Source organism: Cynoglossus semilaevis, chromosome 14 (assembly GCF_000523025.1).
Source record: "Cynoglossus semilaevis isolate Cse_v1.0 chromosome 14, Cse_v1.0, whole genome shotgun sequence".
In the NCBI taxonomy this organism is placed as follows: Eukaryota; Metazoa; Chordata; class Actinopteri; order Pleuronectiformes; family Cynoglossidae; genus Cynoglossus; species Cynoglossus semilaevis.
In genome coordinates, this window is record NC_024320.1 from 15442782 (window position 1) to 15470523 (window position 27742).

Sequence of the window (27742 nt, forward strand, 5' to 3'; positions counted from 1 at the left end):
TGGTTCTAGTCCTGTCCTGATCCTGACTAATCCATAAAATCTGCATTGCTGTAATCTCAACAGTAAGTACAAGTCTTCACCACCGGACAGTACTTGATGTTTCGATTGATTGATTTATGGGGTAACAAATGTAAAATTAGATTCTACTTCAATGTATGTGAAGTGGGCACTGACTTTATTAAATAAAAATAATAATAAAAAAACATTAACCTGTTTAACCTGTTCACAGTCTTGACTTGAACAACCATGTGGAGTGGAGTTTATTATGGTAACATCTAAACAACCAGGACAGATTTCCAAACAAGCAACTGATAACATTTACTCCTTGTATTTTGCTGTACTACATAAAAGTGGCTTTATGTGATACTGTAAATAAGAACGTATAGAGAGGAAATATCAGATGGAATCCTCCTCACTGTTTCACTCCATACGTGTCCTGTTACCGTGGTTCAATGTGCTTTTTAGGAATATGAGCAGGAGGACATCTACAGCTGTCTGTCCAGCAGGAAGTGAAGGGTTAAATCCTCTGCTGCACTCTGGACTGTAAAGTCGGTAAAACTGTCTCTCTCTAGGGTTCACATGCCTTTTAAGCAAGACGTCTGCTGTAGCCTGGCGTCACACTGTTCTCTCACTCTCACCGCATCAGGCTCCATTGCTTCTCAACACCTTGCTATTTTTTTCCCCTGGAATCACTTGAACCTCAGTGCCCAGACAGTTAGAGAGGGCGGAGAACTGCTGTGTGGTTTCACAGATTTTCAGCAGAAAAAAAAAGACACTAAAAATGGGGCTTTAGATATGTCAGTAGGTGATGTCACCATCCCCATCGGAGAACAAATGGCAGCATCTGAATTTAGCACTAGACTAATTCTTGCAATGTGCAGTCATAAAAAAAAAAAGGAAATTGACATTTTTACACTATTTTGGAACAGGTTACTGTTAGGTACTGTTCTGCATCTCTGCTCCTGCATCTGAACCAGGCCTACTTTGATTTTTATTATTATTTTTTGTGTCATTTGTGCTCAGCTTAATGTTAAAATATTTAAAAGAGTACTGTACTTACACCATCAAGCTTCTGTAACACAGACGTGCTAAAATGCTTTGAGCTGTGCAGTTTTTAGACAACATATGGATGAACATTGTAGGCGTGGTGTGACTGACATGTTACGTGGCCTCCGGGGCAAACATTCACCGTTGGTTGATTTTTGACCCATCTGTTCAGATTAATTTGAAAGAGATACAGCGTTCAGGAGGTGGAGTGCAACCTGAACATCTGGACCTGGTTTTAAATGTGAGAAAAACTCACCTAAAAAGAAGAGTGTCAGTCAGGAGAAGGTAGAAAGGTTTTTCACCTTTAAGTATACAGGGTTTACGTTTGTCATGTTGTCTCACAACAGACATGTACAGTGTAAGTAACTGCTAATACTCACAGAACCTGTGGAAAACAGCCGTTTCATCGCTTATTATTTCATGTAGGTGATTCCTGCTTGTTTTGTGAGCAGAGCATCAACACGGTTGTCAACAAAGAGTGGAAGAGTGAGATAAGAACATTGTAATTTCAAAATGACAAAATGCTAATATATTTTGGCTGTTATTACGGACAAGCTAAACATTGTATACTTAAGAGAAAAGAGAAAGTAAACAGTTGACATCATATCATACTGCCTCAGAACAGAGAGACAGACAGAACGATATAACAACAGATAGAAAAAAAAGAAAGATGGATGGATGGATGGGGGGGTGGATGGATGGATGAATGGATGGGGGGGTGGATGGATGGATGGGGGGGTGGATGGATGGATGGGGGGATGGATGAATGGATGGGTGGGTGGATTGATGGATGGATGGATGGGGGGATGGATGGGTGGATGGGTGGATGGATGAATGGATGGATGGATGAATGGATGGGGGGGTGGATGGATGGATGAATGGATGGATGGATGAATGGATGGATGGATTGGTGGGTGGATGGATGAATGAATGGATGGATGAATGGATGGGTGGATGAATGGGTGGATGGATGGGTGGGTGGGTGGATGGATGATGGATGGATGAATAGATGGATGGATGGATACAGTAGATGATAGATATATAGACAGATAGATCCCTCAGGATCTTTCTGTATCAACTACATCATCAGCCTACTTCTCTATCTCCACCACTCACCCCCCCACACACTCACTGTCTCATCTGTATTCTGATCTGTATTCCCTTCCTCTTCTCATCTCTCTTTTTTTCCCCCTCTCCGCAGTCCACATGTTTCCAGAACACCATCTCCCTGCGGCTCTCAGGCAACTAAATATAGGGACTGGTGCAGACAGCTCGGCCTTAAAACAAATGGTAAGCAGAGCGAGGCGGCAACAGCAGTGGCAGTGGCGCTGCTACGATGAACCCTGGCTTTACTTCAAGACACAATAAACAACACGCAAGGAAAGCACATTAAATTTTTTTTTCCCCCTCTGCAAACAATAAAGAGGGACACAAATTTGCCCGCTGCACCAAAAAAGGGTGAAAGTGAAAGTGGCATCGCTACCATACTGCCATTAATCAAAGCTAAAACTATCCACGTTCCTTTATGGGGTGAAATATGAGCACTTGGTGCACTTTCTAAATTGTATCAGGGCAAATATAATTTGCTTATAACCTAATATTGTAGAAATTAGTTTCTATTGCAAATCAGCTGATTTATGTAGTGAGCAGTGGAAGAAGCCGTCCTTCGACCTGGCTCAGTTTTAAAGACAGAAGGAACTCTTTCATTTACAGAAATTAAACTTTTTAAATAAAGTTTTATTAGCTATAACACTATGAAGGTCCATGTAATTATGGATGTGTGCATACAGTAAGATTCAGCACCCACACTTTAACTCAGAAACAAGGCACAGCAGCTGTGTGAGCCAGAACTGACTTTCCTCCTACAGAGGAGAGCAGAATAAAATGCACATCTCAGTGTAGATTCTGGCTCTGACACCAGCACATAACTTTTCTCCCTGAAATGCTTGAGGGTGATTGATGTTTGCTGCAGTCATCCACGTAACTGAAAAGGTCACAGGTGTAAGTTATGGGTGAGGAGCTGAGGTGCCACACATATCTGTTTTATTATAATATGAATTTTAGTGCTTTTTACCACATCAGCTTTTTCTCTTTGTACCTTAACACAATGATGGAAAATGAACATCTATTTTTTCCCATCTTTAAAAGCTGCCTGACTTTTTCTTATTCAGTATTTTTCCAGGCTCTGACAGTTTGTAAGGTTTGAATTAAAACCAAACTGAAGCAAAATATTTAAATGGAAACCATAAATTGGAGACAATGTGTCTCTTTCATCAGACATACGTCTCTATGGTGTGACCTTAACAAGATCAAATGTTAGGAGAGGTGATAGATATATGTAGTTTGACTCTTAACCTACCTACTTTTATTTAGGTGTGTGTGTAGAAGGAATTACTGTGAAAAATACAGATATTGTCAAATAACAAGAAAATTCAAAATTCTGCTAAATGCAAAGTGACTCCCACATTTCTCCTGACAGATGATTGGCACAGTAAAAACTAACCACATCATGGGTTCAGCAATTTTGACAGGCCGCCCCTGCAGTCATCAATGGAAATGTTATCGTTACTGAGATGGGCCAGCAGGCAAAAAGAGTAGGAGTAAATGGTTCTTCCATTTATCAGCTGATCAATGAGTCCTCTAATTCAATTCAACCTCCTCCAAACTAATTAAAGGCACAAATAGGAAGACTTACCCAGAACACCGAGCCGATAGTTGATAGTGATGACGATGACGTTCCCGTAGCTGGCCAGGATGCTGCCGTCAATCATGTTGCCCGTTCCTTCCATGAAAGAGCCTCCATGGATGTAAACCATGACTGGTTTCAACCCATTTTCGTCATGTATATCTGAACGGAAAAAAACACAATTAAAAATGTTAATTCTGACATCCAACATCTGAAAAATAGCTTAAAACATGATGAAATTGGTGACCTATAACCAGTTTATTCTGGCTTTGATCGTGTGGTGAGAAGGTGGAAGGAGTCATTTGAGAGTTGAATGTATATAAAACATAAACATAAACATCAAGGAAAAGAGGTTACAGAGATGTTTGGTTTGGGAGTTCATCTGAAGACATCCTTTTTGTCACAATCCTTTTTGAATGAACAAGATAATGTGAACGACAATCCTTTTTGAATGAACAAGATAATAAAAATAGGTAAAATTTAATTAACTGTGTCGTTTGACTGCCAGGTGTGGCAGAAAAGTACATGAGTGTGATGTGGGACACCAATAGAGAAATAACTGCGCAGTAGGACTTTAGATGATTTGTTGTTTCATAGTTAAACAATCTATGCATTTTAAGTATCTAACTAGCCATAAATTTATACATGGATTGTTGCAGTAATCTAGGTCATGAAGGTCATCAGTGAGAGATTTCAATTTCTATAAGATGCATTTAAATAAGTTTAATTGCGATGCTGATTCTCTACTCATTTCTATCTGATGAACTAACAACACTACATCTAATTGGATGTACAGTCTGTGTAATTAACCAACAAACACAATTAACATCCACACCAGGCAAATCACTGTAGTGTGACTTTTTAATAGAACACGGACGACGAAGCAAAGAACACTGAAGGATTCTTCATTTAGGAGCCAGCGCTTTAACGTTCCTCTGATGTGAATTTCCACAGATTCAACAGTCTTACAATCTCTGCATCTGTCTCCTGTCTGTCCTCTTTGCATAATGCTCAGGGAACATGGCAATTAGACTGGATAAATACCTTGTTTAGGAGGCTCTCCAGCAGTGATTAAAGCGGGATGATTAGTACATGTGTAGGCAGTGATTATAATTAAGAGTAGGTCCTCCAACAGGAGGACAGACAATAAAGTCCCCAAAACAAGACGGTTCTGGGTTTAATTCCGCCGACGGCATTTTCCGGCAGCTTAAAAAACGAAAAGACTTTTTAATCATGTCTTTTTCTTGGTAGCATCCTCATGCAAATATCAGTGTTATCCTCAAATGCCCCATATGTGTGTCCGATCTCCTGTGTTACAGTAAGCTGTTGTTGCTTTGAACCACAGGCTGAACAAAAACCATTATCCCTGGCACGGCCGACGAGGCTGCATGAAAGTCTCTCAAATGTCATTCAGGATGAGAGCATCTGCTGTGGAAAATATCAAATCGAGAGGGGAGACCGCCAAACGCGTGTGCCGCCCGTGCGTGTGCGCGAGACAGTAAGAGACGAGGAGTCGAAGGATTAAAATTGTGCTGACTGTGAATTCTCCAACAGTGCCTGTTAATCAGCTCCACTGTGGTGGAGCAGCCCTGTGTTTGAGGCTGATTTATATTAGAGGCAGGATGTTGTGGTTAATGTGTCTTCTGTTTCCCAATCTGCTCCCATTTATGTTTGCTGTGAAGGCAAACCAAACATGATCGCCATCAGTGCGAGATGCCAAACCACTCTGCTGCTGCATCAATGTGAGCCTATGTTGGAGGCTAATGCCAATATATCTGTCAGCAGCACTAATTAGAAAAGTGGGTTTGGGCCAAAATAAAAAGGTTTAAATCTCTGTTTGTCCAAGTTGGCTCCATCCTATACTATTTCAAATGCTTTAGTTCATTAGTATACATTTCTGTTAATGTTATGATAGCTAGATAGATGGGTGGATCGATCGATAGATAGACAGATAGATAGACAGATAGATATATAGAATTTTAATAATTCCTCAGGAGTTCCCTTTAGGAAAATTAAGGATTTGAAGAAGCCTTATTCTGGGAATTTTTCTTCCCAATGCAATTAAACTGTTCATTAGCTCAACTCATACTTCACAGATAAAGGACATCCAATGGTTTCTAAGTGTTTTCACTGGAAGGAAGAAACTAAGGTAAACTTTAAGACATTCAAAGGTCCAGACACTCTAGAACTGCTGGCTCAGACTTATTTACTCTAAGTAATAAACCAAACAAGGATTATTTTCAGGTTTTTGCTGATTTTAGCTACACATAGTCTTTTCTGTGTTTTATTATACACAAGACATTCAATTAATTCAATGGAACTATAAAAAAGTCAGTCTAACCATCACTTCCTGTTTCTATAAAGATCCACTTCCTTTTTCTTCTTCTTCTAGATAGATTCTGCTAAAACTTCCTTGGAAAAGGCATTAAACAATCTGATGCAGTGGGAGGCTGTGTAGCTCTAACCATCAAAGTATGATGGTGCCTCATATTGCCTGAGGGCTCCAACTTCAAGCACATTCAGCATTCCATGCTGCAGCCTTTTCCACATAAAACACTTTCTACAGTAAGTTGTGCTTAGAAATAGCTCCTCCTTATTTCTCCACCTGTCGGAGGATTCTTTTAGGCCAAACATTCATAACAAAAATCCATGACCAGTCCACTGTTACCTGTACGACCATATTACCTATTAGATTACTTTTTTTTGTTTCTGACCTCACACCAACTACTGCTGCTTCACAGTGGCTTGAGGTCGTGCAAACTAAGAAGACTGGCCGTAGTGCCTGTCACATATGTTGCATCTAGAGTGCGATACTAGCGAGTCAGGGGGTGCGCAGCCAACCAGGGCTGCAGGTGGAGTCTATCAGCCCCCATTACTGCGATATAAAATAGCAAAACAAGTCAAACCCAAGTCTCAGTGGCAGGTTATAAATCACCACCGTCCTCTGAAACACTGCCTGGGTTTTGCTAATGTGCCTTCATCCATTTCACAACTCCTCACCTGGAACCACACGTCAGGAGTAAACAGTGTCTCTGACCTACCTATGACCTACACTGTGCAAAAACCACTTTAGCTGAAACACAAACCTGTTAATTACAGAGTAAATATGACGGGGTCTGCTTCAGCACGGCATTGTTTGTCATTAGGCTGAAAAGATGACCGATAGAAGGAACGGAGGGAGGGAGAGGGAGAAACAACCTTGGAGAGACAGATGCTCATAAACCACACTCGCAGCAGTGAAGTTGTCATCGTCTTTAACTTATCCAGGTATAATGGTCACTGCAGGCATCTGTGGGCTCACACACATATACAACTATTACTTTGGTGCAGCGTGAGAGAGGGAGGAATGAGATTGTTGATCCTGCAGAGATCCCCCTGCAGATTTCCAGCCATGCTTTATGGCTACAGCAGGAGCGGGTGGTCTCCGGGCAGTGTGTCCCAGTCCTGTCAGTGAGGAGTGCACTTAAAAGTGAAGAAATCTAACTGCTTCAGGTATTCCACCCCCACTCCTTTCTGTGATGATCAGCGTGCCCCTCGCTCTCCCTGCCTCTCCTGGGCTCGTGGAGCTGCCTGGGTGACTGTGCAGCAACTCCGTCCCAGACATTCATCACTGCCACCTGAGCCGGGGGGATAATATATTCCTCCACTGGCTGCATGGTGTTGCACACATTACTCATCTTTATATGGGTGGAGGGGGGTGGGATGCGTTGGTGTGGCAGTTATGAAGGGAGGAAGAGAGGTTGTTTGGGGGCGTCCATCTGAATTCTTCCACTGCTACTGGCGTCGCCTACCGTTAACGGGGCAAATAAAAATGGCAGTTAATGGAGGAGCTGCAGCCCCCAGCTACCCTCAGCCCACTCCATTAGATGCTCCACATCTTTCGCTGTCATCACTGCGCTGTCTGCTCAATCATGCTCTCCACTGACTTCACTCTACTTCCTGTTCAATATCGTCTCACTGCTCTGCCAAAATAAAGCTACTTCTCTCTTCTCTCCAGAGTCACAGAAAGTCATTACATGGCCCACAGCCAAATACGAGCCTGTCAGAAAAGGCTAAAGGGCGACGGGATTCAACATAATGAACACTCTATGTTGTATGTGGTTATATATAGGCACACCTATACAAGCTCCAGTTGCACAAATGTTGATATACTTAAAGAAATATATACTTAAAACTTAGAACTCACAACATTGGACTCGATCACACCTGCAAATGACACCGAAGGTAACTTTCCACATCTACATTTGCCTGCAGCACCCAGTATTGGTAATATTATAAAATATGTATAAAATAAGAAGTTGTGACTGCACCGCTGATGCATCCATTAGAATAAGTTATGTAAGTTGTGACTATATATTTTAGATGAAAACTATAACCTGGTAGGTACTTTATTAGTGCAAAAATAAGGAAACACTGAATCAAAGACTGGACTCCAATGCTAACATATTCTTAAAGCGCAAGCTGACAATAGCTCATTCTAAGTTGATGCAAACACACAGGGCAGAGTGATGTGTGTGTGTGTGTGTGTGGGGGGGGCTCCTCCCTTAACTCCTCTGAGCAGGAGTAACGTAGTGAACAATGAGCAGCAGTGTCGGGACTGCAGCGATAGCATCATCTCTATTAGTGAGGTAGTGTGGGAGGCGCTGTTACGACGGGTGGGTGGGGGGGGGGGGGGGGGGGGGGGGGGGTACTTTAGGTTTGAGGGGAGCTGTGTCTGCAGTGCTGCCAGATTCCTCTGCTGCAGCTGCCGAGGTGTAGGTGGAACCACAGGGGAGCCACACGAGTAATTCATTGCCACTGCAGATGTTCAAACAGTCAGAGTGCATCGATTCTGGACGCTCTCCTGAAAAACACAGGCTGGCCAAGGTAGTGCCTGAGGACACACTCTATCGAGATCTTTCACCACATAAAGATGTTTTCTCTGGGTACACACCAGGGTAAAAATTCATTTGGAGGGGCTTTTGTTGGGGCTGATGAAATGTATGTGTCATTGGGAGGATCTAAGACATTAGAAGTTAGACTTGTGTGCCATGATGGGACAAATGCAAACTACTGATCCAAACACTGATCTGTAAGGCTCCTTAAAAAGCAGGTTAACTATCTAGAGGGCCGGCTTGATTTAATACTCATGATCTGTATCAGTCTGATATGGCTCAAAATTTCAGAATTGCACATAAACTCAAATACAAAAACTGATCTTAAGACAAACAGGGACATTATTGTTGCAGCAACAGCTGCCCCTCTGCATGCTGGATGAGAAAAGGAGGTTTTTGACATAAAATAGTTCAATAGTTCCTTTCCCTGCCTCAACCCATATTAAAATGAAAATCCAGAGAATTTGGGTTGCAGCAGTAGTCCTGTTTACAGGAGTGTACTTGCACTCATTAGCCCCTACTTCCTGGGTTAATATTAAAAACATTTAAGTAAACAACTTGCCACAACTTGCTAGTTAGTTTCTGATTTTACAAATAAAATGGAATTGGTCTACAGAAGAGCCCACTAAAAGCCCAAAGTCTTTCAGATTATTATTAATAAAGATTCAAGTTCATTCCTCCTCCTTTTACATCAAGGAGAGACATTTCTGTCTATTTTTTCCTGGTCCCATGTTGCTGGTTTGTTGACACAGACTCATGAATAATGAACATTCAAAAGAATGATCAAAGATTAATTGACTATCCTCATGGTTCCTCCTGCACTTGTGTAGCTGGCTATCCAAAAGGCAAATGTTGTCTTTTGACTAAATAAGACAGGAAAAATGGAATAAAAACCTCACTATTTGGTTTCTGCCATGCAGGAAATGAGATGTTAATTAAACCAAGTGACAGATATTTTTTGTGAGCTACTAATGAACAAATTCAACTGTCACAACAACACGGGTAAGTGCTCATGCTTCACTGAGCAGAGTCGGAAGTAATAAAAAGGAGGAAAAAACATGTTCATTGATAAAAAATGAAATCCCTCAGGAAAGAAAACAAACATGCAAGATAAATTTAGATTTTCTTTTAAAATGGAAAAATATGAGGCCCTCCATCCTGCTGAGAGGTGCCTTTCTTCCCCAGATGTGTCCCTCTGCTGTTCAAGACTCAACAAAAGGAAACAGGCTGTCACAAAATAAAAAACAGGACAGGAGGAGTGCATTTAGAAGCTGAAAACACAGAGTACGGGACTAAGTGGGGTCAAATGATGTTGAGTCAAAAGTCTGCATGTATGCCGTCACGATTAAGTGCCTTTGGTTTTTTTGGTTCAAAAAGGGGAAGATAGAAATATAAATATATATAGATATTATGGCCATTTTTTGTGCTGCAGCCTGACTGATTGGACTCCTGCTGTCAAGCAGCTGAAGAACTGAAAGAATAAAAATAAAGGTCAGAAATTCATGAGCAAAAATCACATTGAGTGGACAAAGCTGCATTTTCATCAAAAGCCTAACAGCAGGGACAGCGGCCGCATGGGAAGAGCAAAAGCAGTCATTTGGGATAGTTCAACCAGCAAGAGCCAATCTGCCCCCACTGGCATGACACACACACACACAAGCACACACACACATAAACATACAGCGTGTTGTGTCTCTGCAAGGCAGGCAGAAAAAGGCAGAGAGAGCTTGAAATACTCCGAGGACTTGTGTGCACCATTTAGATCCTTTTTTTATTGAAAGACAACCAAGTGTAATCTGGGCTGCGTGGTGTATTGTTAAAATCAGTGATTCACATAAGCACAGCACGGTCGCCAACTGCAAACTGTTGCAAATAGAAGTCAGAGAGTTCCTCGGCTGCAGTGAGATTCTATTCATATAAAGTTCGTGCACCACGAACAAATGCAACACTAACTTGAATCATCCAAAGCACAGGTGTCAAACTCAATCACTCAAGGAGCAGAAGTTTAAAACACAGTTGTGGAGCAAACAGGATTCAAACATTTTCAACAGGTTAGTGCTGACAATTTGTTTTCATTGGAAATATTGAATTTGAAACAGACTACAACAACTTTTCAATTTTTTTTCTCAATAACATAAAAAATTAAATTCAAAATATTAACAATGAGCAAAATAAAAATACTGATACACATTTCAAAACCAGGTCATAGGTCACCCTCATCCATTCATCGTATTCTGTTTTGAGTTTGAATTTGAAAATTATAAATTACTGGTCATTCATATGGACATAATTTGACCCATCGCATTAAATCCCTTCAGTAACAAATAATTTACTCTAAAATGGACCTTTATTTCAACAACACACGTTATGCTCTGGTGTTTATGTGATTCAATATCTTGGACATCATAAAGAGTAGATTCAGACAAAGGTAATCACTGAACAACGAAAGACTGATGTCCACATCAAGAAGACAACTCTGATTTTCACATCAGAGGATCCAGGTTATATAAGTGTCTGTATATAAAGGATGACACTACATGTGAATCATCATCAGCTCCAGGGCTTCTTGACAAAGGTATTTAGACATCAGACGTCTGTCCTGAATACTACAGGCCAAATCTGTCACCTTTCAAAGTCTGGTGAATCATTAAGAGAAAGATCAGGTTGAGGTTCAGACACAGCAACTGAACTCTCTTTCCATAAAGACTGAATGAAAAAACAAGAAGCATTCACCATCATTCACCCATATTTATCTTAGATGAAGGGCAAAATAACATAGAATCTCCTTTTTAATCTTCCCATAGCTCCTTACACAGTGCAGGAAACATCTGTGCACTGCCTCGTTATACTCTCACCGTCATGTCGTGCGGCTGCAGCACTCACTGATCAGCAGGCGGTGGCGAATGGCACGTCTCAACAGGCACATAATGTGTTAGCACGGCCGTGAAGGTGGAGTGTTTGAACAATATCGCCGCTCAGCTAACGCGTGCTGCAAAAACACAGGCTAGTGTCATGTCAGTGGAACGCGGCCGAGTGTGAAGACCACATCTGCTCAGGCTGGTCGCACATAAACACAGACACTCACACATACACTGTAAATGTGTGCTGCAACGAGGCAATAAACAAGAAGAACTGCTTCAATATTCACAGCAACAGCCTCATGTCATCAGTATGGAGCAGCGTCCGTGGGCATGTCAAACCCAGGTCTGTTCTAGAATCTACAAGGTTCCCAAACAAACGCCAAGCCCTCGGGAGCAAAACTACAGGCCCGGGGGCCACTTATGGCCCGCAAGCCCCCCACATTAAACCTCCAATATAATAAATGTTGCCCTTAAACTAACTTTTTTCCTATTTTTTTCAAATGCTTTAATTGGTCATTTAAGAATGAGGGAATAGTTTGCTAGCTGTTTGGATTATAGCAGTATCCAAAATATATATATATATATATTTTTTTTTTTTTTTTTTGTATTGTAGACTGGATTTGTACTGTAGACTGGATTTGTACAGTGGTCCGTGGCTGATTTGATTTTGAGAGCCCTGTTCTAGATATTTTTCTAGTTCTAAAGGTTAAAAAGTTAAACTCAATATGAACTTATGGTCGTGGTGTGGACTCAACTCACCATTTTGGTGGATTGTTATAAGTCTGCGTGTAGTACTATTGCTGCCCAGCAGGGTCTTTTTTCCAAAAGCACTTGCCTCTGCTAACATCCATATAAAACACTAGCTTTTGTCAAGTACATCAATCACGGGTCATTGTGACCCTTCTTTGCCATATTCACTAAATTTTGACGGCCCATTAGAAGGAAATGCCATATTTAATAACACCTCAGAGCTGAAAAAAAAACATGTGTCTGCAGGGCCATTGTTAGCTGTCATCTGTGTGATTGGCAGCTGTAGTTTAGGTGGTGCTGAAGGCGGAACATGCAGACAGTGAGAACACAACAAAGAGCTGTATATTCAGACTGAAAATACTGACTGAGTTGTTTTATAATCCACGTTGTTACATTGGCAAGTTTTGGAGCGAATGTTTTCTAGCCCTGAGTCTTAGGTTAGCTTCAACCCTATGTTTTGGTTTTCCAAAAAAAAAAGGAGAATCTCGCACGGTGAGTTATGTACAGGTATGTACCAAGGTATTTATTTATAGGTACTTATGTACAGTATGCGAGTTCTGATGTAGAAATGGAACTCCGATGTAAGTCCAGGACCATCTGTATTATAATACAGTGTTTTCGATGTCTTTTCTTTAAACCAAGCTTTAAACAATTTACTAAGTTTACCCTACTAAAATCTTCCGAAGAACAAAAAATAGTTCTAACTCTGCGGACTCTGTTAGCATTGTTAACCCTGTCCCAAGTGAACATTATGCCCAAGACGCAAGCTATACTTCTTGCAGCGCTAAATAATTATTGAGAAGGATACTCTATGTAATTAATTAATTTAATTACTAAGGAGTTGACAAATGACTGTAACCTTTTAATGAAGAAAAAGAGCTGAGGACATTTATGTTGTATTTTTGAGTAATTATCTTCTCGAAAACATTTTTTTTTGTTTGTTTTTGTTGATTCCTTATAATCCAAGGTTACCTAAGGACATTTTTGTTTGCTCTATTGTGTTTGTTTTGTTGTCATCCAGCTGCCAGTGACCATTAGAGCCACTGCGCACTAGTGCACTTTAGCTTTTGTTATATTAGCTGTGCGCTCGATGGAAACATTTGTCAGAAAAAAGCAGAGGACTTTATGGAGGACAGTAAGTAAATTCTAATATGACGGATGGCTGTGTTCTCCCTTGGCACGGTCCTAAGTAATTTCATTATTGCTGTGCAGTTACATCATCTGCTCAATGTCAGTTTTGAAACATAAGACTAATGTTTCTAGAAGTGAAGCAGTAACGTCACAGATGTTTCCCCATAAGTAGGTTCTGAAAAGAACTAGGAAGAAATGCAAGTCCATTTAATAGCCTATAGTTTGTTTGTCTTGCTGAAAAGGACATGTTGGTGTTAGAGAAGCATTAGAAAAACAAAAATATAACCATATGGTTGTTTTAAAATATTTTTTTAATCAATGAGAGAGAACTCATCTAAGTTACTGATTTGTGTCATGAATTGGTGGTGTCATTTATCAAATTGCCATTTTCTGGAGGAGATGTACAGCACCATCCATTAGGTGTGCTCTGTGCTATACACCAATCGTGAAATATTTTTTTCTACCACTGAGGGGCGATCACTTGCATTGCGAAACAAATAAAGTGTATAATATATAATTTAGGGCTGTCATAATGTAATAATGGTGTGTAATAATTCATGAAGATTAATCTTATTACTTATTATGTTTAAATGAAGTTTAAGGCTTGAGTAGAATGAGGCACATTGTATTTCAATTAATGCAATAGTTCATCTTGACAATGCTCTTACAGCCAATACACACATCATCATTCGCATGGAATGGAGGAGTTCCGTGAGTATGTGTATGTGTGTGTGTGTGTGTCTAGAGGCTTCAACTTCCAGTCAGATGACAGGCTTGACAATAGGTAAGTCTACAGCTGACAAGATGATTGACACAATTACCAGGTGGATTGTGAGCGACTGTACACTGAATAATATTGTTGAGGACATCGGCTTCACCGACATTTTGAAAGCAACTACATTTAGCTACATTTTGAATTATGCTTGTTTTTTCCATATTATTTATACCATTATTCAAATCAGTCACAAATAAAAACAGGTGTGTGTCACACAAGAAAAACATCTGTTTGTTTGTTTACTTCAGCAACTCACAGAATGTTGATTTTACTTGCTTATTCATGTTCATTTACAATCACGATGAATCATGATTTATCACTAATTATTTTTGGTTTGAATTATTACACAATTATTTTATATGCAAGTTTATTTGAGGGATTTTTAGTATTTTCTTTGAAATGCAGCGTTCCCTCTGGTGGCTCAAACTCCAAAGCTACATTATACAGAATTATTTGGTTAATATAAAATAATGAATTTTATGTTTTAGGTTTTTTATGTCACTAATTTTCAAATTCTGCTACCTGGAAAACAGAAACAATTTGAACTAAATGAACACTTTATTACACAAACACTAGTTACAAAAGCATTTTCCCAAGTCTGGAGAACTTTTACGACACCCTCGCTCTAAAAGGAGCCAATTTTTTCTCTTTACAATATTGAGCAGTATTTCATCGAGTTTATGATGGGCGGGTTAATTTCCTCAGATACAGGGTTGTCAAAGTACAGGTCTGGACCGTTGGTTTCATCAAATAAAGAGGAAGTGCTGACATTACCTTCAACATAGTTGCAGAATCACTTGATGTACTTGGCGTAAGGCTACAGGTAAATAAAACTGAACAGCAATAGCTTCTGGGAAATTGCAGTCTTAAGCTTTTTTTTTTTTTTTCTCCAAATAATGCCAGTTTTAAATTGCAGCCTTGGAACAAATCCTTGTCTGTACTACACAACAGACGCTGCATCCTGAATAATGTACATGTGGAGTGTTTGTTAGCAGGTAAGGCACAACTGTATTAGTCAACTTTGAACCATAAATTAATCTTGTATTTATTATATTTTTAGTCCTGTCCTCATCATAAGAACAGCTACAGACTCTGCAGTAAGACTGTAGTCCTCTGAACTGTAGTCCCCTGTAAGACTCGTGGGCCACAATGGGTATGAACTAAGACAAATGACATGTAACACAAAGGTTAAAATGCTAAAATGCTTTTAGGCTCGTCTATGTCATCTATTGGAGAAATGCAGACATTGCAGGGAAAAGGCAGAAGTATAACAATGATAGAAATTAGTAACATAAATTGGACAAGTGGATTAAAGAGCCAAATGGGTTAGTAGTAGATTGCCCATGCCTGCTGTAGACTGTGGAAACATCTTTCTCCATGTTTCTGTGTTTACCATGTTTTACATGGACAGACTTAGATGTGCACTGGTTTAGACTCTAGCTGACCCAAACTAACCTCACTTTTATCTCCCTCCACTCCTCTTTGTGCAGATGAAATGCCCTAAGCTCTTTTTATTCATCTGCACAGGCACCACCCTGTCTGCACATCCACGGAGACTGAGCCGGAAATTTAAAAAGGCTACGACAATGAAGTCATTTTAGCATGCTCAGGGGAGGCCATCATGGATTTCAACTTCAAATCGGATGACAAAGGAGAGCTTAATCTGTCAGCCCACTTGAGGTTCGGCAGAAACTATAAATCTGTTCCTGATCCACGGCCTGGCAGGATATTATAACATTACTGCAGATATAGGAAAAGGACAACGTTGAGGATATACAGGTGATGGACACTGAGTAGAGCTGTAACTGTCTCACTGAGACTGATGTGTCACTTTATATCACCTAGTTAGGACCCTGGAGACTGGCCGTTTCTGGTTTATCTCTTCACACGACACCACAAGTCCTGCGACGTCCATAAATGAATATATTGTTGGCTGGTAGTAGAAGAAGACGGAAGAGGATGCACACAAACATATTTAAATTTATTTCATTTTATTCTACTAAATTTTCATTAGATTTTGTTTATTCTAGTTTATAAAATTGCTGTCAACATAATACCTATTTTTTAAATATTTTTTTCTTTGTTCAAAAACCATTGCAAAAGGATATATAGTATGTGTATGTATATATGTATATATGCAAATTATGTAGAGTATATTTTATATATTTAATTATCCAAATATATGTATATATACATCTTTAAATATATATTCATATATACATATATAAACATGTATTTGTATAGTTGTGTCACTATATTTTCCTCAATAGGAAATAATGCACACAAACTGTACTTGCCGTCACTCTGAACCTTTGCTCTTACTTTCATCTAAATGTAAATGTGATTTATTGAATAGATATCATGTTTTTTATCTCCCTAAAAGACATAAAATCAGCAAATGGCATTTGAAGGTTTATCATGACATTTCCATCCACGGCCATTTTCTCCTTATATTAACCTTGAGTGGTTTCCAAGACTGAGCCATTGGTTGATGCTCTTTTCATACATGAACAGAATTTGTGAAACCCGTAACTTTGCTCTAAATTGTTAGAGTGGACTTCTGGCATCTGCTGTGACATTGATTTATTGTTAAAATCAAATTGCATACATTTGAAGCAAAATACTACAGTTTTGTTTGGATGAAATTTGAGTAGGAATGTCCAATAATATCAGCCAAAAGATATTAGCTTAAATATATAATATTGGTAACAATCGTTATCAGAATTAAACCCGGTAACATAACACCTATGATAATGCAATGAGTTTTGCCCAAATTATGTATGCCCTAAACATATACCGGCATATACCTGTATCTATAAATATCGGAATCGGAAATTAAGTTTTTGGACAATATCGGCATATTGGATATCGGCAAAAAGTTAATATTGGACATCACTAGACTTGAGCCATTTTTTATGGCCAAACTGAAGAACTAAAGAAATCATGATAAGTAATAAAACTGTACATCCTGCCGTGACTGTGGGAGAATGTCTGCGTCTGTCCCTGTGGGACAGCAGCAACACGATATGATCATGTGCACGGCTCTTATCTGCTCTGAGGCTGTAATGGAAATGTGTGTCATCACGACACAGGCTTGGCACAGACCACTTTATAGAAATAAATGAAAGTTTAATGGAAAAACACTTTTTCCTGGCTGCTTCTTGGATTGGTCATTGTTTGGAAAAATATATGTACGGAAAACTCAAGAAGCCAAAAGGCGTTTAACCTAAAGCAGTGTTGGTGCTGATACGCTGCATCCAGAGAAGAAAAATACTCTTTGTTTTTAAGGGGATGTTGAATCATTTGAGACCGTGCTCCAAAGAAGGACTGGGAGATTATCCCTCACTATCCTGCAGTTTTTTCCCACTCTTTAATCTACTGTTTTCTCAAGAGCTCAAAGTAAATTTAGCAGAGAGCTGTCAAACATCTCTGCCAGACACACACAGACATTGATGTGCCTCTGTTGTTTGTCTGCATTGTCACCCTGCTCTCACTGACCTCCAAACACTCCAGGTCGTGTTGGACAACACACACACACAGAAGCAAACTCACATACATACACACACACACACACATACTCATGCTTTTAACAGAACACACAGAGGAGGCTGCTGCCAGCAGGGACGGAGTGAAATAAATTATCTGAGCTCCTTTTACAAAAGAATCAGCTGATGTTTTTGAAGCTAAACTTACTCACTGACAGCTTTGTTATATACTTGGTATTTTATAGGTGTGTACTGTCAATACTATGGCAGTACATATCACGATTACGAGGCAAAAACACGATACATTGCGATACTTATTAAGCAATGCAATTGCAAGAAAAAACAGTAAACATCATATGCTTAGCGTCATGTTAATAAAGTTTGAACAGAGGGATCTACATCCACACTACTTATTCCTTTGCAGAGTCGTGGAGTGCTGAAGCCCATCGCAGCTGTCAAAGGCCAGGGCAGGATAGACTAGACTTGCCTGTCCATACATAGAGCCACATATAAAGTAATAGCAAATAATTGCCTTTGTGAAACAGAATCTTTATATATATATATATATATATATATATATATATATATATATATATATATATATATATATATATATATATATATATATATATATATATATATATATATATATATATATATATATATATATATATATATATATATATATATATATATATATATATATATATATATATATATATATATATATATATATATATATATATATATATATATATATATATATATATATATATATATATATATATATATATATATATATATATATATATATATATATATATATATATATATATATATATATATATATATATATATATATATATATATATATATATATATATATATATATATATATATATATATATATATATATATATATATATATATATATATATATATATATATATATATATATATATATATATATATATATATATATATATATATATATATATATATATATATATATATATATATATATATATATATATATATATATATATATATATATATATATATATATATATATAAAATATACTTTTTTAAGATTAAATGAGACAAAGAATCACTGACGGCACTGCCCTTTCTCTAAGGTCACCATGGCAGATCAACATCTGTGGTTTGGCACAAATGTTCATGTAACCTGACGCAACATTTCCTCCATCTAGGTTGGAGAAAAACATTTAGTGACCAGCAACAGGGCATGGAGCCAAAGTCAATGTGTTTATTCAGGCTTCACATAGTGTCCTGGTGAAAAGAGATACACACAGCCTGATCACACTCCTGGGTATCACCAAACTCAGGAGTACTGGACTTTAGTAAGCCTCATAGAGTTTAGATTTGGCTTTGAATTTTAGGGATATCTGGTTCCTCTCTGCTTACACAGCAAGTATTCTAACCACTACTGTATGGAACCACTACACAGGTATCCTTTTAAAAGTGCATAACAGATTATAATAATGCTCTCAGTGACCTCTAAAGGCAGAAGTTGGTAATTAATAGAAGGGTCCAGGGTTAGTGCAAGCACACTTCGGGACATTTGAAAAGCAGCAGAGATTGATTTTTGAATAGAGTAAATTTACAGAAGCTAACGTGCGGCCTTAAACAAAACATAAAGGAGGACAGAGAAATACTCATGAAGAGCACAGATGTTTTTTGACCTACCGTCTTCAGTGGGGACGTAGATGTTCATGTAGAGGCAGTCCTCACTCTGCTCCTGCACGTAGGTTACCAGTGTATCCAGGTTGGCAGTGAACCACACGGGGAGCATGTCGTTGAGTAAAAAGCGGTCCTCCAAGAACTGGGGACAAACTGGAGCAAACTGAGTGGCGTTCCTGATGCCCGGCCAGGACAAGGGTGGCTCTGGGGCCTGGAACCTACGCTCTCCTGTTGGTGGCAAAGCATACGGGATTCCCAAATACTGCTCCACAGGTCCCAGGATCTCGTTAGGTAAAGTAACCTTCACACCTCGCAATTTCCCATAGTTGGTAGTGACCACTGGGTGCTGCTGGCCCTGGACTGGGGCCACGTAGATGGACGTCAGCCCCACCCACAGCAGGAAGCTGGCCCTGGTAGTGGAGCGAGGCATCCATGACTGGGCTCTTAAGACCGACATACTCCTACTGTGCCGAGCCTGAACCAGGCAGGCTGTGGTGATGGTCCAACCAGGAATCCTCAACTTGGCCCTCCCCCCGACCCCTTCTTCTACTGAGTTGGTGCTCCCTCCTGCTTCACTTCAGCCAAATGGCTTTCTCGGAGCTCCCCATTCTGAGAGCCTGAATGAAGACTTACTGTGGCTGCTTTATTCCACTTTTAGCCACAGCAGAAGAGGGTCTGGTCTCCTGGTCTGCAACTTGATAGGAAAATCTGAAAAGAAGCAGAAAAAAAAAAAAGAAACACAAATTGAGTCACAAGAAGTCAAGTAAGAAGAATTAGGGTGTACCTGCCAGAATAAAAGTTTTTTTTTTTTTTTAAGATATTTTATTCAGTATTAAATTGATCTGAACACTTGAATAAGTTCTTGAGTTTCATTGGTTGAAGCCCAAGTTTCTTTTAGCTTTAAACTGGATACATTGAAACTCATTTCAACCAGCGCTCCCTACAGATGCATTGATCTGGTCAAATATTCTGGTTCCTTTAAAACATATCACAACAAGAACNAAGACAAAAATGTTGCCAAGCTGCATTTTATCTGTGTTTTGTCCATTTCTTAATTCAGGTCAATATGAGACACCAGCTGCGCTGTGATTGGTACCAGTCTTAGAGGTTCACTAATCAGGCTTCACGTCTTCTCTTACTTCAGCTTGTCTTACGGACGTTAACAAAATGATCTACAAATAAATGAATGTTCCTGAAATGTAAATCTGTGTTCAATTACCAAAAAATTACAAATTATTATTATTATTATTATTATTATTATTATTATTATTATTATTATCTAGTGCTTTCTCTAAAAATCATCTTTATTTACAGTTTGACTGGCTGAGGTATTGCAGGCTTGGAGGTGCCTTATGGCTATTTAACTCTATAAACACAAACACCATTAAAGTATTTCCTCTTGGATCTCCCACTGCCCTAAGGTCTTGTGATTATTTTTTAATTAATTTGTTTTGGGTTTTTTTTTAAAAAATCACCAGGGTATTCCAAAAAGTGATTATGATTTGTTATTAGCCCTTTATTCCTTTATTAGCCCTTTAGCCCTTTATTAAGTTCCTGAGAAGCTCTGAGCAGCTATAAGTTTGAAGTTCCCCCTTTTAATTACATGTAATGTTTCAAGTTGTGTTCTTTGTACCCTTTATAAACATATTGTACCTTGTTATTATGGATTAAATACTAAGCCAATCAAACATTAGATGGAGCACATGTATCCATTCTCAATGTAAATTATAAAAAAAAGGAAAATAACCAAAAAATGTTCACTTCAGATTGGACAAAATTTCAGGGAAACAAGGCAACTTCCTGCATCAAAAAACCCAAAACCACACCATGAAATCACCAATGACAGCTTGAAATCTGCCTGTAATTGAATGTCTGTAGTTCCATCCAGACCAAATAAATCAGAATATGTCACTCAACTCTACCTGTGTGTAAAGAAGACAGACATACAGTATCTGAAAGAGTAAACGTTTTGGGTTGCAGTGTGAAGCCAACCCACTGTCTGTCTGGCACAGGTGACACCGGACTCCTCTGCTCTGCTGGACTTCCGCCAGTCGACTATCCAACATCGGTGTGAGGATGCTATCAGTTGTTGTTTTGTAGCAGTCTCTTGTGTTTACGGCTGCTCTCTTCCCCTGCTTAGACTACGGTCTCACTCCGACACTCCTGGACAGTTTGTTATTGGCCTCCTGGTGGTAAACACATGTCGGTGCCAGGAATCTCCCTCTCTTCAGACCACTGCTGTGTCTTCTGCTCCAGAACAGATCTGCCAGCCTGCAGGCTTCTTCACTTTGAGGACAAATCTTTTTAGATCTTATTGTTGGCTCTGGTGTTTACGCTGCTGATGCATGTGCTGCTCGTGGATGACATCACTAAGGCTACGATCTTCAAATCCATGTTCCAAACACAGCTCTTGGTAAGGCCTCTCGCTGTGTCTGGATACTTCTTAAAATTGTCCAGTATGCAACACTGTGTACCAACTAATTACACCTGAAATGTTTTCCTTCCTACCTGCAAAGTGTTTCCATGGCAACACTCTGACAACTAGCACAACCTGAGGCAAATACGTCTCCTAATTTCCACTTTGCTTACTGCGTTTTCAGGTCTTTATGAGAACAAGAGAAGGTGTTATTGCCATATATACTATTAGTTATTTTACTATACTATACTATACTATACTATACTATACTATACTATGCTATACTATACTATACTATACAATTTAACACACTATAGATGAATAAATCAGTCACCTCACAAAGGTTCTTAGTTGTTGTTTATAAAACCTGATCAATGCTCTGCACACGTAAAATGCATGTGTGAACACTGTTGAGGGAGGCCACGCAGGTCTTTGTGCGACAAGCTGTACAGTATCTGTGCTAATGTTGCATTTTATGATCAAATATCCTTCAAATGGCCCAGGGTTTGAATAGATGCCACAGCAGCAGCACTTTTATTAGCGGAGGTGCACAGAAGATGAAGAACATTGTTCTCGATCTTAATGATGGCAGGCTATAACTGTCATGAATACCAATGAAGGCGCACTCTGTCATTAGCATTTCAATCATTTTTAAAATGATTCTGTCAGTGGCGACGTGTCCTGCTCTTGACCATAAAGAGCCTCACACACCTTCAACCACTGCAGTCCATAATTGGCTGCATAAACAGTTCATAATACATGTGTGTAAAATATGTTCTTTTCATGTACCGCTTGTTTTCTTTAGAAAAATGAATGGTCTGAATTGAAACAATGGCAGCATTTATTAAAGCTACAGCACATTACTGCCGGGTTATAGATGTTTACAATGCTGCTGCAGTTACGTCTTTAAGACCACATTTAGAGCCGGTTGTAACCGCGGTACTAACATACATACATCCAGGGAGACGTAAACATTTTAAATGCCCCGATTGTGTCCTTAGAAACCTCCTACTATACCATCAAAAATTTGAGGCCACCTTCAGTACACATTACTACTGCGTGGACACATGAATTTCCATTTAACACAGCATGAAACGCTACCCACCTGCCAGGTGCAACTGCTGTTAAATAAAGTCAAAATAATGTGTAACTACGACACCTATCACACTGTGATACATCCTAGAACACAATTGTAAGGAACACTGAGTCATTTTCTGATGGATGTTTGTCAAAGAATGTAGATTTTTTTCTATAGGTCTTCCTGTTGCCGTTACTGACTACAGAATATTTCTACGTCTCTTGGAGCCGCACAAACACCACTGAGACCAAACATAAACTAACTCCATGTTCTAATACTTATAGAAAACATCCTTACATGCATGACTAAAATGCATTGGTTAAAATATAGTCAAAAATTAAAAAAAAAATGCATAAAAAAGGGGTTTATTTAACCCTTGCTGTTATTTGTTATTTAAAAAATTACAAAAATTCAAAGAGACAGGACAAAATTAGTACAGTGTTAAAAATAATTATTTGGAAAACTAGGAATACAAAAGCATAGACTGAACTTTGCTGAGAATGACCTGTAGAAAGATAAGATGAACCCAACGCAGATCAACTGATGCCAGATGAGAAAAACCAAAACCACTGGACCAAAATATTGTTTATGTTTGAAGGAAGGGAGGACTCAAAGGAAACTAGCCTGAGAAAACATGAAGTTGATAAGATAAGCTGTTTGAACTTTGTTTAATTAGCAGCAACCACACATTTATCAATGCACCTTTATCTTTTAACATAACAACTGAAAACATTATGTGAGCAATATTTTGTGGAAAAGAAAGCCTGGATCTATAGTCATAATAAGCGACCTGAAGATCAGGATCCAGGCCGCAATATATAATTTAAAATATCGGGCTAAATTGTATTTTTTACTTCTCCTCTATTCATGTCATTGTTAATTTAATAATATATGATTTATTATATTTTACAATTAATTTTTTTAAATTATATTTCCCAGCTCTAGTCCCTCAGCTTGTTGGTATTCTTTGTAACAGCTGAAGGAGGAACAATGAGCTGGGCAAATTTGATCAGAGGAGAAGTGGGAATAATGCCAAAGTCAACCAACAGGATAATTGCATGTACAGCGCCAGGATGTTGTAGGAAGCAGTGTTAGGGTAGAAAGGGTAGAAAATTACAATGTGTTTCCGTAAAGTGTAATGTTTAGGCGAAATTTTGGACAATTTCCAGGGCAAATCCTGACAAATGCAGAAGGCACGTTTCCGAATCTAAAGCAAGAATACTACAGATACATATAGTACCTTTTACTGTGAAGATTACTGGCAAGTATGCTGTCATTGTTGTAAATGGTGAATTATTATAAATGAACTATTAGCATCAATGTAAAGGAAGGGAGGATACATATTCTACTAAAATACAAAATTCTACTATCATTTATTTTCTCTTTTGTTGCAAGTAAAGGAAACACCTGTGACATACAGAAACAATGTAATACACTTCCGTAAGGTGGCAGCAGGAACTAGAAAATGAGGGAGACTCAGAGTCTTTCTTCAATTCCTGCAAGTATACCAGCGTTATGTTCAACTAAACAGGCCCAGATATATTTTAGTGAATTAAACCTAAATTATTATTTAATTTTATTGCTTGTAGTTTTAGGATATTTTTATTTTGGTGGGGGGACTCAAAAAAGTTGGGAAACAACTTAAAGTAAAATAAAAACTTCTTAGCACCATCTACTGACTTGAAAGGGAAGTGACATGCTTAATTGTGACAAACATTGACCAACAGAACAGCTTCACTCTGAACCTCTCTACGTGTCACGTTTACAAAGGCACAGTCCATGAAAGCAGGACAACGGGAGACTTTGCACAGTTACAGAGATCTGTTGCAGATTTGAGGAAAAGATGCAGGCCAGCTGGTCAGAGCAGACTTTCAGACAGCAGGGTGACACGGCGTCTGGGCCTTGTGAATCTCCCGCTCGTCTGTCTCTGGTGGGCCTGACACACATATTTCTCACAGCCCCAGAGTGAAGGGTGAGATGTCAGTGGGGTAAGTTTGAGGTGACGACGGGAGCTGAGGTTGGTGAATGTGAATGAGCACTCGTCTGCTCTTTAGTTGAGCACATTCAAGCTAGCTCTATGGCTCTCCACAGTCTGTGTGTGTGTGTGTGTGTGTGTGTCCACTTTCTCTTACATATATGGACGTAAATCTTTCATCAGTGTACATTAAAGGACTGGCTGAAATTTCACTGTAATAATTATAAATATTTTATTCATTAAAAATCTTTATTTATTTATTCATTTATTTATGTATTTATATATAGGCTATATGGTGGCTGATGATATGACAAAAACACCAGGATGAATAGTACAAATATATGTTGTCATATATTAATTAAATTATTACATTTCAGTTACCCAGAGTCAAAAATTGTTAAAACAAATGTTGTCGGAGTTTTCCCAATCATCACAGCAACATCCTTAACTTTCAGCAAAACAACTAAAGCAACTCTGATTTTTGTTTTTTAATTTTTCGATTATCTCTCTTAAACACAAATACACACCTTTCTGCACTAGGAACTTAAAAGTAACATGTTGTATGAACAAGATGTGAACAAAATGTATTTGTGAAATGCTTGTGCTTCTGTTTCAAGGTATAAAATATGTTTACATGTTTTTTGAAAACACACAATATACACATAATAAATGAGGTTGACATTCAATGATGACGTTTGATGTATTTTAGAATTGGTTTTGGTGAACGATGTGTAAAATGAGATGGCATCAGCTGTGAAAACTTTTTCCTTCAAACTTTTCAGTCAAATTCACTCATGGCTACATCACATTTATTTCCCATGTCTTATATATGGTCTATGAATATTCACAATAATTTCTCTATGGCTGCAGGCTTTGACTGATGCGGCTCAAGGAAAGTGAGGAAAAACAAACAAATTCCCTACAGCTCAAATATTGCATGTTTCCTAGAAATCTTTAATATCTGAAGCATGCAGGAGGAGCACATGACTGACAAGGGGACACGATTTGACTTTCATTTCCAACATCACGACTGTAATCCTGATTTGAAGGATGCAGTGTGACAAGAGTGAATGACAACTGTTGTGGAATAATCACAAATCAGGGGTCAGGCAGGGCGGGTGCAGCAGGGGCAGTTGATTGGATAGAGATTGTGACAGGAATTGGACAGGGATTGAACAGGGAATAAATACATGCCATGGTAGTCTAGCTCCTCAGTCAAGGGATTACATCGACATTTGAATGTCGCTCTATAAATACTTGTCCAGGTGTGAATTTACTTTTCCTTTTTGCTCTTTGCTGAGGACACTGCACTGGAACAAGTCCTTGCTGTGCTGCAGCAGAGGAAGACATGGATTTATGTGATCATCAGTGTGACAAATCCACATGCAGACCTGAGCTTCCTGGAAGTATATAAACACCAAAGTCAGGACTGGTTTGAAGTGTGGATGAAGCGCAGAAGGACTAAGGACAGAAGTGTCTGGTTTGTATTTGAGGCTGAGAAATTGGGATGCATAGAAAAAGAAGAACCTCCTCTTGGACGAATTAGCCAAGAAGGTTTGGTCGAAGGAAGACTAAGGTGTGGTTTGCAAATGTAGCCTGGTGTTTGCAATGGATAACTTTGTAGGGACCGTGTTACGGTGAAGCTTTTCACATAGTAAACATGCTCAAAACATCCTTACAAGTGCAATGCAACTGCATGAGCGAAAGACCAGGATTTTGCCATCTAATATTATCATTGGCTATCTTTCAAATATTGACTAGAGATCTGTCAACATGACAATTCTGTCAAACCAACCTGTAACACAAATTCCATGTTTGAGATCTGCAGGCTACGTACAGGTTAGCGCTTAACAAAGAGTCTTTGAAATCCCCACTTGTTCAAAGTGGGCAATGACCAAAAAGAGGTAAAGAGTTTAGTAATTCAACAATGGTTTCTGATCAGTATCTAATATCAGCAGAAATGCAAAGTCCAGTTATCAATATGGTATCTGGAGTGGAAAACACTATTGATTCCTGCTTATAAAGTCCAAAAACAGCCATCGACTGCATCTACGGTCACTTTTATGTGGATGGCTGTGAACACAGCAGTCCAGTGTTCTTTCATAATAATCCTCACAGTATTTTTTTTTACTGAAGAAATATGTGCTGCACAAACTTAAGACGTTGTATAGAGAAGCCCTGTTAAACAGTCTGAAAGTCCTGCAGTCCAACAACGTTTGACTGATCCTGGGGAACAGTGAGGACAATAACAAATATGAGACCTTGGCCGAGTGTTCTCACTGTCACCTGAATGACAGGTATTAGTAACATAAAATATCAAAGCTTTTTGTGTTGTTGTTGTTCTAAAGCTGCAGAAACACTTCTGTCTCAGAAAGGTTCTCAGAGCAGGGACAAATATGGAACAGTGGGCAGCATTAGCTTCTTCCTGTGAAACCTTTCACAGAAAAACAGATGAGAATAATGAACATACAGGAACTCTGCAGGTCACATCGCTGCTGTGGGACAACAGATGTCTATCCAACATACATTAAACCAACGACGCAGGATTTAGGGAATCTCCTTCCACTGAACCTTAAATATGAGCCTGAGGTGGATTTCCTCACCTGATCAGAAAACTTCAGAAATAAGTCAAAACATCAGGATTCTATCCTGGGCCAAGTGTGTGTTCACACCAACCAACACAAGGTCATTCCAACATGGAGCAGCATGAGTGAGGGGACACATTGTCTGCCACCACCCAGTGAGAACACTTCAAAGCTTCAATAAAGAGGACAAGTCTTACTCAACAACATGCACACTCTCCTGTCTCTCTGTTACTTTCGCAAAACCCACATCCAGATATCCACACCACCATCTTGTGGCTGCCTGAATACAGGAGCGAGCACAGAGAGAGAGAGAGAGAGAGAGGGGGGGGGGGGGGAGAGAGGGCGACAGTGGGGGAGATGGTGGGGGATGCTGCACCT

The 27742-nt window shown here is 39.0% G+C and overlaps 1 protein-coding gene and 1 long non-coding RNA gene across 2 annotated transcripts in view; one reads left to right on the forward strand and one right to left on the reverse strand.

The window, feature by feature from the left end:
• nlgn4xa (neuroligin 4 X-linked a) overlaps nucleotides 1-27742 on the reverse strand; it is a 65699-nt gene that overhangs the window by 35886 nt on the left and 2071 nt on the right. Inside the window, exons 2-3 of the mRNA XM_008325295.3 lie at nucleotides 19317-20018; nucleotides 3743-3895 (exon numbers count right to left, since the gene is read on the reverse strand). Coding sequence (XP_008323517.1) covers nucleotides 3743-3895; nucleotides 19317-19767 — 604 coding nt within the window. The 5' untranslated portion in view covers nucleotides 19768-20018. The remainder of the gene's footprint in view (nucleotides 1-3742; nucleotides 3896-19316; nucleotides 20019-27742) is intronic.
• LOC112488075 (uncharacterized) lies at nucleotides 13006-16173 on the forward strand. Its single transcript, XR_003051793.1, has 3 exons — nucleotides 13006-13353; nucleotides 14020-15119; nucleotides 15652-16173. It is a non-coding gene; the product is annotated as an uncharacterized LOC112488075 (long non-coding RNA).